Source organism: Musa acuminata, chromosome BXJ1-1, assembly GCF_036884655.1.
Source record: "Musa acuminata AAA Group cultivar baxijiao chromosome BXJ1-1, Cavendish_Baxijiao_AAA, whole genome shotgun sequence".
Lineage (NCBI taxonomy): Eukaryota > Viridiplantae > Streptophyta > Magnoliopsida > Zingiberales > Musaceae > Musa > Musa acuminata.
This window is the reverse complement of record NC_088327.1, coordinates 6,132,658-6,148,348: the sequence shown is the minus strand read 5'-3', so window position 1 is coordinate 6,148,348 and position 15,691 is coordinate 6,132,658. Positions and strand designations below refer to the sequence as shown.

The window sequence follows — 15,691 nt, the reverse complement described above, 5'->3', positions numbered from 1 at the left end:
CAAAACAAGGGTTTAAGGAGAAGCTCTCCCAAAATCCATTCTAATCCTAACAAAATCTGACATTCTAAACAAGAAGGATCCTAACCTTGTGAATAGACACATCACAAGATTCCTAGAGTATGAATGTGCATGACTTTGGAATAAGATTTCTTTCTTGTGTTGTGGTTAAGGATGGAGTAGGTTATCCTTTTCTTAGGACGGGTGAGTAGATTCATTAAGTCTTCGGTGTTCAGATCTATGATACTGAGTCAAAGAATAGTTCAATATATTATAAGTGTTTTTCTTTTTGAGATGTTCAATATAATTTTTTTTGGTTTAATCTTAAACCAATAATAACTCGAAAGAACTATACTTATATGTGATCTTTCCCTTTCTTGGTATTAGAGAGCAGCAGACAGACGAGAAGCCATGGCGTATATTTTGCTCCATGGAACCCTGCAAGCATCGATCTTGGAGGCAGACTCCTTACTAAAAGCTCGCGGAGATCGTACTACTCAAAACTCTATTCAAAAGGTATAATTTTCTATCTACAATTCCATTTATGCCAATTCAAGCCATGGCTTTTCATTTATTTGATGCTGTCGAGATCGTATCAACTGATGTGTTATGCATGGTGTTATTGCCGCTGTCAAATGGGAGAGCTCCACTTTCTCGAGGAGCAGGCTGTTGAAAGGCTTCTCATGGATCAGGAGAGTCTCATTCTGCCGTCCCAAGGTGGATTAATTGCCTCGTTTTGTCCCTGAATTATGCTTGGATCATTCGGAGTTGATGTCGATCATGCATACGCAGCTCGTCGAACAGATGGAGGGATTCGGCAACGATGGCTCTGCGAACGTCTACGCTACCATCGACCTGGAGAAGGCCAGGGTCGGTCGCACCAGAGTGATGAGCAAGGACGAGCTCGTCGACTCCTTCAGGTGGAACGAGTCGTTCCACATCTACTGCGCGCACCACGCGGCGTATATCATCTTCACCGTCAAGGCGGAGAGAGCCGTCGGGGCGGCGGTCATCGGCAGAGCATACCTGCCGGTGAAGGACGTCGTGGATGGCGCGGCGGTGGATCGGTGGCTGGCGATCTGCGGCGAAGACCGCAAACCGCTGGAGCGAGGGGCTAAGCTGCATGTGAGGGTGCAGTACGCGGCCGTCGACGCCGACCCGGAGCAGAACTGGGGTAGAGGGATCGCTGATCCGAGGCACACAGCGGTGCCTCGAGCTTTCTTCCCACAGAGGTATGGCTGCAGGGTGAGGCTTTACCAGGACGCCCACGTACCAGACCACTTCATCCCGTGGATCCCGTTGGGCGATGGGTACCACCACGATTACCAGCCCCAGAGATGCTGGGAGGACATCTTCGACGCGATCACCGGCGCGCGGCATCTCATCTACCTCACTGGGTGGTCGGTTTTCACGGGGATTCGCCTGGTGAGGGATCCCCGGAGGCCAAGGGCCAGAGGAGACGCCACGCTGGGGGAGCTGCTCGTGAGGAAGGCCGGAGAAGGTGTTCGAGTGCTGATGCTGGTGTGGAACGACAGAACCTCGCTGGGACTCGGCCCGCTGAAGAAGGACGGCTTGATGGCCACGCACGACCAGGACACCTTGAGCTACTTCAGGAACACGGGCGTGCACTGCGTCCTCTGCCCTCGTAATCCTGACGCCGCGAGTAGCTACGTGCAGGACATTCAGATCTCCACCATGTTCACGCACCATCAGAAGACGGTGCTCGTGGACGGTGAGGCCGCAGGAGGAGGGAAGAGGACGATCCTGAGTTTCGTCGGCGGGATCGATCTGTGCGATGGGAGGTACGACACGCAGTACCACTCTCTCTTCCGAACTCTGGCCACGACCCATCGCACGGACTTCCACCAGCCAAACTTCGAGCGCGCGTCGATCCGCAAAGGCGGGCCGAGGGAGCCTTGGCACGACATCCACTGCCGGCTCGAAGGCCCCGTCGCTTGGGACGTGCTGTGCAACTTCGAGCAGAGGTGGAGAAAGCAGGGTGGAGGGGAGGAGCTGCTACTGCAGCCCGAACGCATTCCATCCATCCGTACGGACCAGTACGACTCTCGCGCTGTGGCGGACGAAGACGCATGGAGCGTCCAGTTGTTCCGGTCGATCGACGGTGGCGCGGTCTCTGGATTTCCCGACACACCAGAGGCGGCGGCTTCCGCGGGGCTCGTCACCGGAAAGGACCATGTCATAGAACGCAGCATCCAGGATGCTTACATTCACGCCATCCGCCGAGCCAAGGAGTTCATCTACATCGAGAACCAGTACTTCCTTGGGAGCTCGTACGGATGGAGTGCAGCAGACGGCATCAAAGTCGAGGACATCGGAGCGCTGCATCTCATCCCCAAGGAGATCTCTCTGAAGGTGGTGAGCAAGATCGAGGCCGGAGAACGGTTCACCGCGTACGTGGTGATCCCGATGTGGCCAGAGGGCATCCCCGAGAGCGAGTCGGTTCAAGCCATCTTGGACTGGCAGCGGAGGACGATGGAGATGATGTACACAGACATCACGCAGGCACTCCGAGCCAAGGGGATTCGAGCGGACCCCAAGGACTATCTCTCCTTCTTTTGCTTAGGCAATCGAGAAGGAAGGAAGTGGCCGGGCGAGTACCAGCCGGAGGAGCGACCGGAACCGGACACGGATTACAGCAGAGCTCAGCAGGCGAGGCGATTCATGATCTACGTGCACGCCAAGATGATGATAGGTAACCATGAACTTGCTTCTGCAGCTTGTGATTCTCGTAACGATTGATTCCTCACTCGTGGTTTCAGTGGACGACGAGTACATCATCGTTGGCTCAGCGAACATCAACCAGAGATCCATGGACGGAGGAAGGGACTCGGAGATCGCGATGGGTGCGTACCAGCCCAGCCATTTGGCATCGGAATGGCAGGCGGCGCGGGGGCAAGTCCACGGCTTTCGGTTGGCGCTGTGGTTCGAGCACATGGGGACGGTGGACGACGTCTTCCTCCGTCCCCAGAGCGCTGAGTGCGTTCGCATGGTGAACATGGTGGCCAAAAGGAATTGGGATCTGTACGCGAGCGAGGCGCTGTTCGATGACCTGCCAGGCCATCTTCTTAGCTACCCCATCGACATCGCCGACGATGGAAAGATCACGGCGTTGCCGGGGTCGGAGGTCTTCCCGGACACCAAGGCCCGAGTTCTTGGGAGAAGGTCCGAGTACCTTCCCCCTATTCTCACCACATGATGCCTCCTTTGTGGATATGTTTGTGTTATTTCAATGGACGAAGACTGAAAACGATGCGACACTCTCCAAACACATAGAATCATACAGTCTATAAATCTATATGATTGAATTGAGTAAGACTTATCAGTATTAACATGAATGATTGACACCACTCTTATATTGATTATATGTAGAGCAAAATAGAGGTTTTTTATCGGTATACTATGGAGTAAACGGTAATATATAGTGGACATCACCGTGCATCTGCTGAGCAGGTAGTAAAGCAGCACCCAGAAAACAATGATCTTGAATGGATATCCTCCAAGTTGTAATCTTCATCTACCATGGCCTGACACTCTTTTTAACTGTGATTCAAGATTCCAGAACAAGGGATCGAGTTTGCAGATCATTCATTGTTTCCACCGCACTGGTCCAATCGAGGAGAGGAAATGTAACATCTGATGTTAGATGTGGCTATCGAGCAGAATGTTCTGTGACATCTGATGAGGTGTAGTCGATTGGAGAATGATCCCAAGGAGGAACTATATTTTGCTGAGGAAACACGAACAGACTGTGTGGGAAAGAACCAGCAGGCAGTGCATCAGCACTTGCAAGCTGACCGAAGGAACCCAAGGCCGGGGAAGGATTTGCTGCTTCTGCAACCCTCCTACTTCCTGCTGGATCACTTGAAGCACAAGGTAAACTGATTCCACTGCGGTGAGAAGGAAGAAAAACATACTGATATGAGTCTGCTGTAAGAGCTTGCAAAGAATCTTCATTGCATGGCTTTCCACCATATGAATCGTCTTCTCTCTCCTTAGACTCCATAAAACTTCCTGTACAGCAAAACATGTGTGTGCAAAGGCAATGATGTCAGACTCACCTGTGACAGGAGACTTACCTGTGACAGGATGCGATTAATGATAATTTATTACACATCAGTGAATAGTTGGTGGATGCTTACCAGTTCTGTTGTTGTCAAAGGGATTGTTGCAGCCTTCACAGTGGCACAATCTGGAGCATCCCATTTTTGCCTTAAGAACGACAAGGGTAGAGGAGGGCAACTTGTGTATCAGACCACATCGAGAAGAAGAACTAATGGCAGAAAGAAAGAATTATCATTGAAAGTAACACCAGACCTTGAAACATTCGCAGTAATTTTTCACGCAATTGGACTTCCTGCAATTGCATCCCGCTCCGTGCCTGGGTGAAGCTATCAAACACTGCATATTATTCTCCCCCTGCAGAATTTGCGCATGAGAGTCTTGTTTCGTCGGCCAAAGGTAACAATGCAGGGTTGCAATCCTTACCCCAAGAACACTTGGTTGATCTGCAGGCTGCACAACATTGGGACCAAAGGCATGTGTGTTCTGAGTCTCGATCTCTTCTGTTAAGTCAGATATCCTTTCCTGGTATTCAGGTCGATTAAGGCAGTGTTGGCACCAACAAGCATCAGAACAATACATCTTCCAGTTGAAGCACTCGCAATAGCTACAGGTAGAAGCCAAAAGAAAATTGGATTAAAGCCAAAAGATGATTCACACCAAGACGAGTAGAGAATCATCCCGTAACATCAGAAAAGATGCTGATTCTAATGAAGTTTGAATCGGGCAAAACAAGAAATACCAAACATGAATAGAAAAAGATATTCGAAACATTTATGTATGTGAGACAAGAAAGTTCGATTCGTAAAACTACTAACAACACTTGATACGGAGCAGAGGAAACTTACTGTCTCAAGCAACCGGACTTCTGACATTTACAGTCGGGTGTCCTCTTCCTGCTCACGTGAATGCCACGATTGGATTGGAGCGAGAAATAGAAGTAAAACCAGAGATTAAGCTTGACGGAACTTGCCTCTTTCTTGTCGAGTTCATCTGGGTTGGCATTGTAGGGCTGCTGCTACCAGTTGGATTTGCAGAGCGCTTCAGGAGCAAAGAGATGACGAAGTAGTTCTTGTGAATGGTAGAGTCCGTCGATCCAACGATCTCACGAAAGAGGAATCTGTGTACCTCTAAGATAGAGATAGAGAGAGAAACGTCGAGGATAAGACGCCGACAAGTTTGTTAGTGTCGTTAGGAGTGGAGTTTCACTAAAATTTAACTAAGGGTATTTGTGTAATTAAGATGTTAATTGTTAGGGAGGTTTTGGAATCGGATAATAAATTAGGTTGACTCCTCTTTCTATTTATAATCTTATTTTTTTAGAAATTAATATTTTAAAACTATCCCCTTACTTATGGATCAACTGATATATTATTTTTATCTTCTTTTTCTTTTTTTGTCAAAGGACGAAGTCGAAAGATAGATGATGAGTGACATCGACGAGTAACATCGATGACAATAATATCGATAGCAAGTGTCATCGACGATAATCACCGACGTATTAACGGGGAAATAATGAATAAAGAGAGTGAATAGTAAATAGGAAAATAATATTTTATTATTTTTAAAGAATTATCAATAATAAGAAGATTGTGAATAGTAAATAGGAGACTGAATATTAAGTTTCTAAATTAGAGTTAGATTAGAGAGTGTTCTTATTTATCAGGAAATAAAGTTCTAATTAGTCTTGAAGACTTGATATATTAATTAGTCATAAGAAAAAAATGATTATTATTTATGAACAAAATCTTCACTGAATTACTATTTTTAATGATGACTTATATTTGTAGCTAATTTATTCACATTTCATCATTAAAAATATGTAATTAGACAAGGTGATAATGTTATGACAATACACAAAAAAAAAGGCCCTAAAATTGTAAAAAGAGAAGATGTAGAATAATGATACTTCACTGACGAGTTATTTGTCAGTCATAATTGATAATATCAATAAATGAAAATTTTAATCTTCTCACTAGTTTTAAGATGTTTACAAAAGACATAATCAATTTAAACACAAGGTAAATATATTCAAACTTTCGAATATCTATTCAAAATTATTAAATGAGTTGAATCCAATTTTTATTAGTGATTCAAGAAGTTGCTTTCTGATGAGGGGTTTATTTAAGTACAAAATTTAACCAGTTAGCAAGCTAATTGCAACATCAATGCTTGAGACGAGCAACAAGTAACACTAAACGAACTACGCAGACAATGCACTACGGCTAATAAAAGCAATCAAAAGTAATTTTGTCCATGAAGCAACCACACTCAACATTACGTATGACAACAATCAGGGGTTTCGCTCAGTGGCCATTTAGAGATTGAAATGTTTTCTTTGACGTATTCGACACAAAACATGTCTAATACCTCTTTTTTTTTTTACTACATATTAATTACAGCAAAAATCTAGTCAAAAATATCATCATCGTCGTCAGGGAGAGGTTGAGCAGCAGCTGCAGCTAGCTCTGCTTCATGTCTGGAACACAAGGGTAATCCATATTATGCATCAGTATGTATTTATTGCTCCGAAGTTTAATATTCTCCACTGTCACTATTGATAACAAAACATTATCCAGGAATAATGACAAGCTTATGGATAGAACTTACTGTTGTTGTGCGGCCAGGTCAATCTGCACCTCCGGAGGAGCAAGGGCAGGTGATTCAACAAAATGGAGATTCGGATCCCTGCCAATAAAATTCTACACTAGATCAATCTTGTATCAACATCTCGTTTGAAGATTTAGACAAAGAAAACTGTTCTTGTTAGTAGTTACCCTGCAAGTTTCCTAGCAAGATAAAGGAATGGCTTCTCAAAGTTATAGTTGCTCTTTGCTGAAATTTCATAGTATTGAAGGTTCTTCTTCCTGTGAAATGTAACTTGTTTCGCTTTAACCTGCCTATTCTTCACATCTACCTTGTTACCACAAAGCACGATTGGAATATTTTCACAAACCCTGGTTTCCAACAAAATGGAAAATTAGGATATTTTTCAAATAAAAGGGAACAAGATAACATAAAATAGTTTGTTTTCAATCTCATGAAAAGAACCTGCATAGATCACGATGCCATGTTGGGACATTTTTGTATGTTAACCGAGCAGTGACATCAAACATGATAATAGCACATTGGCCATGGATACTGCAGCAACAGAATAGTAGAAACTATCAGAATGTGTTGAAAGACAACTCTTATCCATACACAAGCATTTAGGAATAAGACAGCAGATAATTTTTCTTGCACTGAAGCACACCCTTAACTGCAGTAGTTCCAAAATTTGCAAATATTTTTCTTGCATTTTTTACTCATTAATCATTGTTATTGGATGACCAATCTTTTAAATTTTTTTTTCTTTTACTTTGCCTTTAGAATTAAATACAAATATATAAACAAAAATGTTGAATATTTTTATGACAAAATGCAAAAACTTACTCATTTTCCATTTTAAAAATCATATAAATCTTTTTTAAGTACCACTGCTCACCCTCCACCAAAAAAATCGCGATAACAAACTGTTTGAAATCAAGTCATAGGACCAAACCAAAACTAAATAAAACTTCAATCATATATGCTGAAATTAAATGAAGGATATTCCCAAAGACCAATAATACTGCAGCTTCTTTTGAAACAAAATATAACACAAATTTTAATGTAAAGAAAAATAAAGGAAAACAATAATCCGACGGCTTTTAATAGAAGAAAACTAAAGGGGAAAAAGGCCTCAGGCAATATGATAACAGAGCCTCAAGATGCATTACATAATCATCTTAACAAAACCTCAGACCACAGAATCATTTCGTAAGCAGGAAGAGACTCGGGAGGCACCTCTTATAACAATGGTATATACTAATCATTCATGATCTGTGGTAACTGCTATAGGTTATTATCACAAACCACATTTTTCAACTTGGTGGACTTCTGTAACACAGAACACATTTAGCTCAACTAAGAAAATCTAAAATCATTTCTAAAAATATGAATTAATGAAATTGAAAATACTATTTTTTAAAACCCAGACCGTACATTGGTGAGAGCCCATGCACCGAGCTGCTCTTTTCCGTAGAATTATTTCCAAAATGCTATTTGCTACCGTTTTCAACAACCTTCCAAAGTTACAAGTTAGAAAAAGTTTCGTTTTGGTATATTATAAATTAGCTAGAAAAGACACATATACTCTTTATATATACTCTCCATCTTCAGCCCAGTATCTTCCACCCCAATAATTAACATTGTCCCTCCTCTAACCACTATATTTACTTCTGATGTATTATTTCTATTTTGACAAAGTTGTCTAGCGAAAAACAACTTTGAAAGCCAAATGAGTAGGAAAATTGGATCATCCAGTGCAATTTACAGAACCATCCATTCCTCAAACAAAAAGACAAATCACACTCCAGAAAATTAAATAAATAGAATATCTTGCTGAAAATGGGCACTGGTGGAAGAAAATGTCTCATTTTGCCGAACAACTGTAGTTTTCCACAATATGAAGTTGACAACAGATAGATTAGAAGAAGACTACAGAATGCACTCTACTATTTAATGAGAAAGAAGCAGTGAGAAGAAGAAATAATATGAAGCTAAAAACTTCTTTCAATCTACAGACAAAGTCACAATTATAGAATTAGAAAAAAAAAAAAAAGAGACAAAGACTTACTAGTAACCATCTCTGAGGCCACCAAACTTCTCCTGGCCAGCAGTATCCCAGCAATAGAAGCGGATCTTCCCACAGTTGGTAAAGAAATCCAATGGATGGACCTCAACACCAATAGTGGCTACAACAAACAGTATCAAATACATCAGCAACCATAAATGGCAAAAGAAAAAGTAGAGGCATACACGGTCACTCCCACAATACTCACGCTCATACTTCTTCTCGAATTCACCAGTAAGGTGTCTCTTCACAAACGTAGTTTTGCCTACATCATAGGGCAAAGATAGGAGATGAGAAAAATTCCAGTTTTGAAGTACATGGAGGACTCGAAAATTCAGAAATGTATACAACATTACAGAATTCATGACCGCAAAAAGATCGCAGGACGCATAGCTACAGACATGCTTGCAACACATGTCAGACTATAATTCTTAATCAGGAATCATAAACAACGACTCCGAAAAAGAAAATGAGATACGAATGAAACCCATGATAAGAGAAACCCAGAAAGGGAAGGATCATACATGATCCGCTCACCTAGTAACAAACAGATCAGGCGCTGTCAACAACAATCGAACAATGGAAGCAAGAAAAGCGAAAGAAAGAGTAATATCCGTTATACACAAGATCGCATGAGAACAACGAAAAAGATCCGGTCAAAGCTTGCTACGTGAATTATACGTTCACAAGGTAAAACAAGAGATGGAAGCGGTCACCGGTTCCGCCATCGCCGACGAGAACAAGCTTAAAGTTAGGGTAATCAACGGTCTGCTGATTCGGCAACGCCTGCAAGCGAAAACGGCGAGCAAAACATCAAATCCCACGAAAAAAAGCGAAAAACGTGGTTTGGACACCTACCATCCAATCGCTTCCCACAGAGTCGATCGGGTTGAAGAGAGCAAGAATGCGGAAAAGGGCCGAAAGGGCCGGCCTTACTTGGCGAGCATAAACCCTAGGAATGAATATTTCTCGAAGCGTCAGAGAGCTTTAGAATGACGCGGGCATTCTGGCCGTTGGATTGGGATCGACGGCCACAACGACGTGATCAAGCTCCGATGATGGGACGAAGCGGGATTGGGTTCATCGATTGCTGGATCGGGTTCGGTCAGAGTTTGAGTTGGGTTGGGCTCGATTCATGGAGCCTTTGGGTTCTTAGGGTACATCCACAGGCCGATACAGTAATGGGTTTCAGACTCGTATCCATCGAATGAGATAGGTATGCACGCTTCTGCTCTGAAGCGAATAGTTCTTTTCCGACCATCGGAAAGAAGCTTACCGGCTCTGATGCCGACGGTGGGTGCTCCTCGTCGGTGGCTCACGACGCATTGGAACTCTTCGTAGAACACTCGGTGGTACCGTTGTGAGCATGCAAGCATCATTCGTAGGAGACTTGGTAATACAAGTCCGCGCATCAATTAAATTACACCCGACATAGGCTACATCTTACATGCACAAAAGCAAGTACTCGTTTACTAAAATTGGTAAGAGTACAATACAGAACATATATTCTTGCTCGCCCGATCACCCGACACAGTACCCACATATAGGCTTGGTAATAGGAGGAGAGATGGTTTGGTCATGGCGCCACACCTTCTTCTTCTTCAACCTCCTGCTGACACGGTAGGCGTCTCGCGTACGTTCCCAGTATTAGTTAATGATTATTGCGTTATGCTGGAGAAGGAACCAATCGACGCGCATTAATGTATAGCGGTCCACTGCCCCTCAGCGGCGGAGCGCGCGGGGGCTCCGAACGCTCAACAGCGAGACGTCGTCCACCACCGGACCACAGAGTGAGCCGTCGGTCTTGGTGTGGTAGAAGGTGCTGAGGAACACGACGCGGGTGCGCTCCACCGCGGCCGTGAACCGAAGCACCGCGCGCTTGTACCCGCCGGTGCCCTTGGACTCGTACGGGATCTTCACGGTGCCACGGGCCGCGAATGCCTCCACCACCATAGAGCCCACGCAGCCGTTGCCCGCGTCGCCGACCGAGAAGGTCAGCGTGTAGACCTTCCCCGGGATGGTGCGCGCCACCTGGGCGAGGGCGCTCTCCTTCCCGGCCACCAGCTCCACGGCGCGCTTTCCATGGGGCACCGAGAAGTGGTCCGAGTCGATGTACTTGACGGCCTTGAGGGACTCCACCATCCATCCGGGCAGGGGGGAGTGGTCATCCTCGATGTTGGGTGGAATCAGCACGCCCCATGTGGTGTTGGGGAAAACGTATGGCCCTTCCTCGAAGTCACGGTTCTTCAGCAGATTGTCTGCGCCCATGTCGAGAGAGAGGAAGCAAAGCATATTCCTTCATGCATGCATAGATGAAGCGTAATATTTAAGGATCATGGGCTTACCTCTGGTGAGCCTGGGCGGGTAGAGAGTTTTGATGGCGACGGAGTCGATGAGGGGGCCGCAGGCAGGGTCCTCCTCGACGCCGGGATTGTGGATGACGAGGTGGACCACGTCGAACAGGGCACGGAAGGCCCAGGCGTAGGAGTCCCAGCCGACGCTGCCGTACATGGTCTGGATGGGGAGCATGCCGGAGTCGGGGGTGACCGACACGTTGAGGCGCTCGTCCTGGGCGCAGGTGCGGGCGGCGCTGAAGGTGATGGAGTAGTACATGCCCTTGACCACCGTGAGCTTCTGCTTGATGGAGGCCTCGTTGCCGAGCCGGACGGCGTACGCCCCCTCCGGCACCACCAGAAGCATGTCCCCCTGCTTGTGCCCCGACTCGATGTACTCCACGAAGCCGGAGATCTCCCATTGCGGGATGGCGTAGCGGCCCAACACCTGCGTCCCGTTCATCTCCGACGCCTTCGGCGTCGCCTCGAAGTTCCCATTCGGCAACAAACCTGCACGTTCGATTGCATGCCGCGCTCATCATTACACATACGGATCAGATTACAGGGAGAAAAAGCTGGATCAGATCGACGCGTCTACGTTGTTTCTTCGTTTAGCCAGGGGTTAGATCTGGAGTTGAGAGCTTGAACAGTCCTGACATGAGCAGGCACGAGAGCTGTGGTGGCTACAGAAAAATGAATTCACCATTATTTTGATGCCGACCCATGTGAACCCTTCAGTAGATCTATCTGTCAAAAGTACAGGTGGTGACAGCGCTCAGCCCCTCGCTCGGCCGGACTCGTAACGCAATTGTGGCTCGCATGAAACACATATTGAGCTAAGTTGTCAGATGTATTCATTGCTCCAGCTGCCAACGGAGCCCGCCTCTGTCCACGCCATGACTGCACCGTACTTACCCGTCGTTCTCTGCTCCGCATCTGTGTCGGGACGACGGGAATAACTTCAACGCACGCCCACGATTAACCCCCACGGTAAATTAAGGGCTCAATGTAGCAAATGCTCCAGACTTATCGTCTACGATCTACAACTGTTCGAGCTAAGAAGCCCCTAATTGTAGCGTACATAGGGCTAATCAGGGAGGGAGAGAGAGAGAGAGAGAGAGAGAGAGAGAGAGAGACTGGAGAGCTAATTTGAAGCTGAATCAGAGATGAGAATCAGATATCAAAGCAGAAACAGAGTGTATGTGGACCGGCTTTAGGTACATACCGAGAGACATGGATCGTATCGAGGAGTAGAAACAAGAGGAAGGAGATGACGACGAAAACTCACCGTCAGTCATGGCAAAGGCAATGTGAACCGCGGAGCACAGCAGCAGAGCCAGCGCAGCGCGATGCATCATTTCCTTCTTCGCGTCACGGAGAGAGGGAGAGAGAAAGGGGAGACGAGAGGAGGAGGAAATGGATGCGCCGTAGAGGGAGGGAGGGCGGGTTTTGGCCTTTTTAAGGTGGGGCGAGCACCAAAAGGCCCTCTGATGTTAAATAAATATCGAGAATGCCACCCTCGTACCATTCTTCGCTCAATCAACTGGCGTTTGCCACGTGTAAGTGGCCCGCCGTTTTGAATGCCGCTCTCTGGCGCGCGGCCCCGAGAAGACGACGCCCTCCGCCATCTGGGCCGCTGCCGCATGACCTCCTGAGTTCGCCACCGCAGCTGCGGGCGGACGCACGCTGGCCCCCGGTCACGTGGTCAGTCTCCCCGGTCGCGGTCACACGCCATGCCTTTGGGGAAAGGGACAAGCGTAGTTCCGGCAGTCACGCATCCATCTGTCATTGCTCCCTCACTTAGACCGGCCTAATCGAGCCGGCCACCGGCCGTTGGACCGGCTTGGCTTTGCCCTGGGCGTAAGAGGCATCGACGCGATTGCACCCTCGGGGTCGGTTGCAGGAGCGAGTCGGCCGGTGCGTTCCACGAGAGAAGGTCGTCATCTTATCGGACCGAGGAGTATGGGCATGCATACAACACCCCACAACTTGGTTTTCTTGGCCACTGAGTTGGCTCCATTCCATAAGATAATGCACAATGATTCAGGAATCCTAGTCAAATAGATCTCCTTAGATCCTCCACGTATCTCTTTATAATTCTCCGGGAATAATCTTCAACTTTAGCCAGCATGGTACTTGTAGAACAATTGAGATAGGGTCGGAAGATTCTTGATCCTTGTAGAGAAACTAGTGGAGAAGCTCCCTGTGGAATATGTATACCCAATCATTGGTCTTTCAGCTTTTAACTGAAGTGTTCGTCCAAGCCAAAAGATAACTTGACAAGCAGTCAAATTCCACTGATGTTTGCACACACCATCGTACGAGTGAATCGGTGCAGCTGCCACCCATCGTGGTCTGAAATAGAAGTCCCATAGAACGTATCACATGCAGGTCTCTCTATATTATCCATCAGAGAGAGGGAGAGAGAGAGAGACACCGGTCTATTAAGAACACGTTGGCGAGGGACACCCCACGAGTGTATGGGTCCGCGCCATTTGAAGGCAAGGATTTGATATCTCGGCAGAAGCTTCGCTGGGTGATGTGGGCAGGTTTTCGCAGTTAATTGATGCACCGCTTTAACTCTGAACACATCCCCAATCAAAGCATGTTTTCTGGACTGTTCTGCCGACTGGTGGCGTGGGACTGGGGTGACCTAAAGGATAGATTAGAATACGATAACATGCGCCCGTGGATGTCCGTGATCTCCGGTGGGGGTCACATGAGGCGTTTCCCTTCGCCGAGCACACAGTCGCAGGAGGAGGAGGAGGAGGCGGAAACAAGGTGGCGGGCGGATGACAGTCAAGGTCGATCCATGTTTCACCGCTCCGCTGATGGAGGACGGAAAGGCCAAGCGTTTCCGTACTGTTTAGGTGCGCCGCCGTCGTCATGGGCATAACTCTTAAGCATGAGGGGACCGATCGCCAACCCCCCAAAAAAATGCCACCTTTGTCTTTGGCGACTGTGGCTCCAACTTCGCTTTGGAGAGTATCTTAGCATTAGTGAGGAGCGACTACCTGTGTCGCTTTTAGTCCTTTAGTTTTCAGCCGTTGATTATTCTATATATATATATATATATATATATATATATATATATATATATATATATATATATATATGTTATGATTAAAAGATAATACATGCATCAAAAACTCACAAGTATTATTTAATGAGTTCTACATTATGATATTTCTAAGAAAAAAACTTTATATAATATCATTCATGGACTCTTTTATTTGTCAAGTCTAGTGGACTTGTCATTATTTTCGATAGCTTACATACTATCTCGTAATCACTAACTATATTCTATATCGAGAATAATCATCATATTAGATTCATAGGTTAAACTTAGGGAAGAAAGAAAAGATTTCTCAAGTGTTCCTCATAGATCATTGCTTGATGGATCCATTCTTAACCTGCATTTGAAGAAGGGATTTTGAGTGAATAAGAAGCTGTGAAAAGCTTTTGAGTCTTCGATAAATAATAGTCGAATATTGTATTTTAAATGTACATTGACGTAAATGTTGCTTAATAAAATTATATTTTCAAAATATGTTAAATATTATATGATAAATTTATCATTTTAATATTTTAAATATGTATTCAAAAGTAAGTATATATATATTTAATAAGTAAATAAATAAATGAATGTATAAAATTTTATAAAATATTTTTATGGCTTAGATATATAATAAATAAAAATATAATCATACATTATTTAAAAAAATTAAAAATATTATAGAAAATAAAAATTATCCTAGTTTCTCACTGAATCATGTCAAATGTAACCAAAGAAATGGCATCTATCTATGATGAAGACCAATGCATAAACAAGGAAATAATTATAATCCCTTTTTACATCCAAAATATCATACTTCGATGCAAAATCTCGTTGCCGACATCATTCCTTCTTTTCAATTATGGATAAGAATACATATGACATTATGAAATGGAATTACAGTAAATCTCACAGTTCCCTTTGTAGATTGAGATGCACCCACACACAGTCTACTGTTCATGAGATGACAAGCTTGTCGTTTTAGTCGTACAAAACCGATAGTGAAACGCAGTAAACTTAATCTTTTGGAGGTTTTGTACTTCAGTGATGTGAGGACAGTTTGCTTGTCGATCATTCACTTCATGACATGCTTCTCCGAATACATATCACTATCAACTTCTATCTAAATGAACAGTATGGGAATACTACTAGTCTCGTGTAAGATCAAAGTTGACTGCAAAGTGAAAAGAATCGGATGATATATATAAACGAGATTGACTTATAATAATACTTCGAGTTGTTAAGTTGAATTTAGCACTCAATCTCGTGTATATTTATTGCTTACAAAGGATGAAAAAGATGTTTTCTTTTCAGATCTATCAAAAGGTAATAAGCGACGAAGACTGATCGGGAAGTGTGTCGGAGGATCGGATCGAGTCGAAGCTGCCCTCATTGATGAAGAAAACTATGCATCTTGTAGCGATCGCTGTCTCCTTGCTCGCATTAAAACCAGCTGTTCTTGCACCAGCTCGTGGGTTGTATTTGGACGAGATCAAGAGAGAAAGCTGCTGTCATACTCGTAAGAGAAAGAGAAGTAAAGCAATTCGTTCGGTGAACTCCACTCGTTTGCTT

At 45.0% G+C, this 15,691-nt stretch overlaps 3 protein-coding genes across 5 annotated transcripts; 1 reads left to right on the top strand and 2 right to left on the bottom strand.

The window, feature by feature from the left end:
• The first annotated feature begins 360 nt into the window (after positions 1–360).
• On the top strand, positions 361–3,382 carry LOC135631984 (phospholipase D alpha 1-like). Of its 2 annotated transcripts, none has more exons than XM_065140292.1 (4): positions 361–513; positions 640–714; positions 802–2,710; positions 2,778–3,382. In XM_065140292.1, exons 1-4 carry the CDS (start codon positions 409–411, stop codon positions 3,212–3,214), a joined length of 2,526 nt encoding a protein of 841 aa, XP_064996364.1. In that variant the 5' UTR covers positions 361–408; the 3' UTR covers positions 3,215–3,382. The 2 variants fall into 2 exon arrangements, with proteins under 2 accessions (XP_064996364.1, XP_064996294.1); XM_065140222.1 differs by having other exon boundaries at positions 790–2,710.
• A 2,921-nt stretch (positions 3,383–6,303) lies between these two features.
• Positions 6,304–9,715, bottom strand: LOC135631918 (GTP-binding nuclear protein Ran1B). Of its 2 annotated transcripts, none has more exons than XM_065140135.1 (8): positions 9,590–9,715; positions 9,448–9,517; positions 8,940–8,996; positions 8,735–8,852; positions 7,129–7,218; positions 6,855–7,034; positions 6,688–6,779; positions 6,304–6,556 (listed from the first exon to the last, which is right to left on the bottom strand). In XM_065140135.1, exons 1-8 carry the CDS (start codon positions 9,590–9,592, stop codon positions 6,540–6,542), a joined length of 627 nt encoding a protein of 208 aa, XP_064996207.1. In that variant the 5' UTR covers positions 9,593–9,715; the 3' UTR covers positions 6,304–6,539. The 2 variants fall into 2 exon arrangements, with proteins under 2 accessions (XP_064996207.1, XP_064996142.1); XM_065140070.1 differs by having other exon boundaries at positions 6,688–6,765.
• Positions 9,716–10,179: 464 nt separating this feature from the next.
• On the bottom strand, positions 10,180–12,487 carry LOC103985700 (BIIDXI-like protein At5g11420). The gene is made up of 3 exons (XM_009403492.3): positions 12,353–12,487; positions 11,077–11,574; positions 10,180–10,989 (listed from the first exon to the last, which is right to left on the bottom strand). Exons 1-3 carry the CDS (start codon positions 12,420–12,422, stop codon positions 10,454–10,456), a joined length of 1,104 nt encoding a protein of 367 aa, XP_009401767.2. The 5' UTR covers positions 12,423–12,487; the 3' UTR covers positions 10,180–10,453.
• Positions 12,488–15,691: the final 3,204 nt, after the last annotated feature.

Excerpts from the sequence above, each read along its gene's own strand:
- LOC103985700 (XM_009403492.3), bottom strand. The coding sequence starts at position 12,422 with ATGATGCATCGCGCTGCGCTGGCTCTGCTGCTGTGCTCCGCGGTTCAC. Across the intron at positions 11,575-12,352 it reads TGCCTTTGCCATGACTGACG|GTTTGTTGCCGAATGGGAAC; the intron begins GTGAGTTTTCGT and ends TCGAACGTGCAG. Across the intron at positions 10,990-11,076 it reads CCCGCCCAGGCTCACCAGAG|ACAATCTGCTGAAGAACCGT; the intron begins GTAAGCCCATGA and ends ACATGGGCGCAG.
- LOC135631984 (XM_065140222.1), top strand. The coding sequence starts at position 409 with ATGGCGTATATTTTGCTCCATGGAACCCTGCAAGCATCGATCTTGGAG. Across the intron at positions 514-639 it reads CTCAAAACTCTATTCAAAAG|AGCTCCACTTTCTCGAGGAG; the intron begins GTATAATTTTCT and ends GTCAAATGGGAG. Across the intron at positions 2,711-2,777 it reads GCACGCCAAGATGATGATAG|TGGACGACGAGTACATCATC; the intron begins GTAACCATGAAC and ends TCGTGGTTTCAG.
- LOC135631918 (XM_065140070.1), bottom strand. Across the intron at positions 7,219-8,734 it reads GGCCTCAGAGATGGTTACTA|TATCCATGGCCAATGTGCTA; the intron begins GTAAGTCTTTGT and ends CTGTTGCTGCAG. Across the intron at positions 6,766-6,854 it reads CTTGCTAGGAAACTTGCAGG|GGATCCGAATCTCCATTTTG; the intron begins GTAACTACTAAC and ends TTTTATTGGCAG.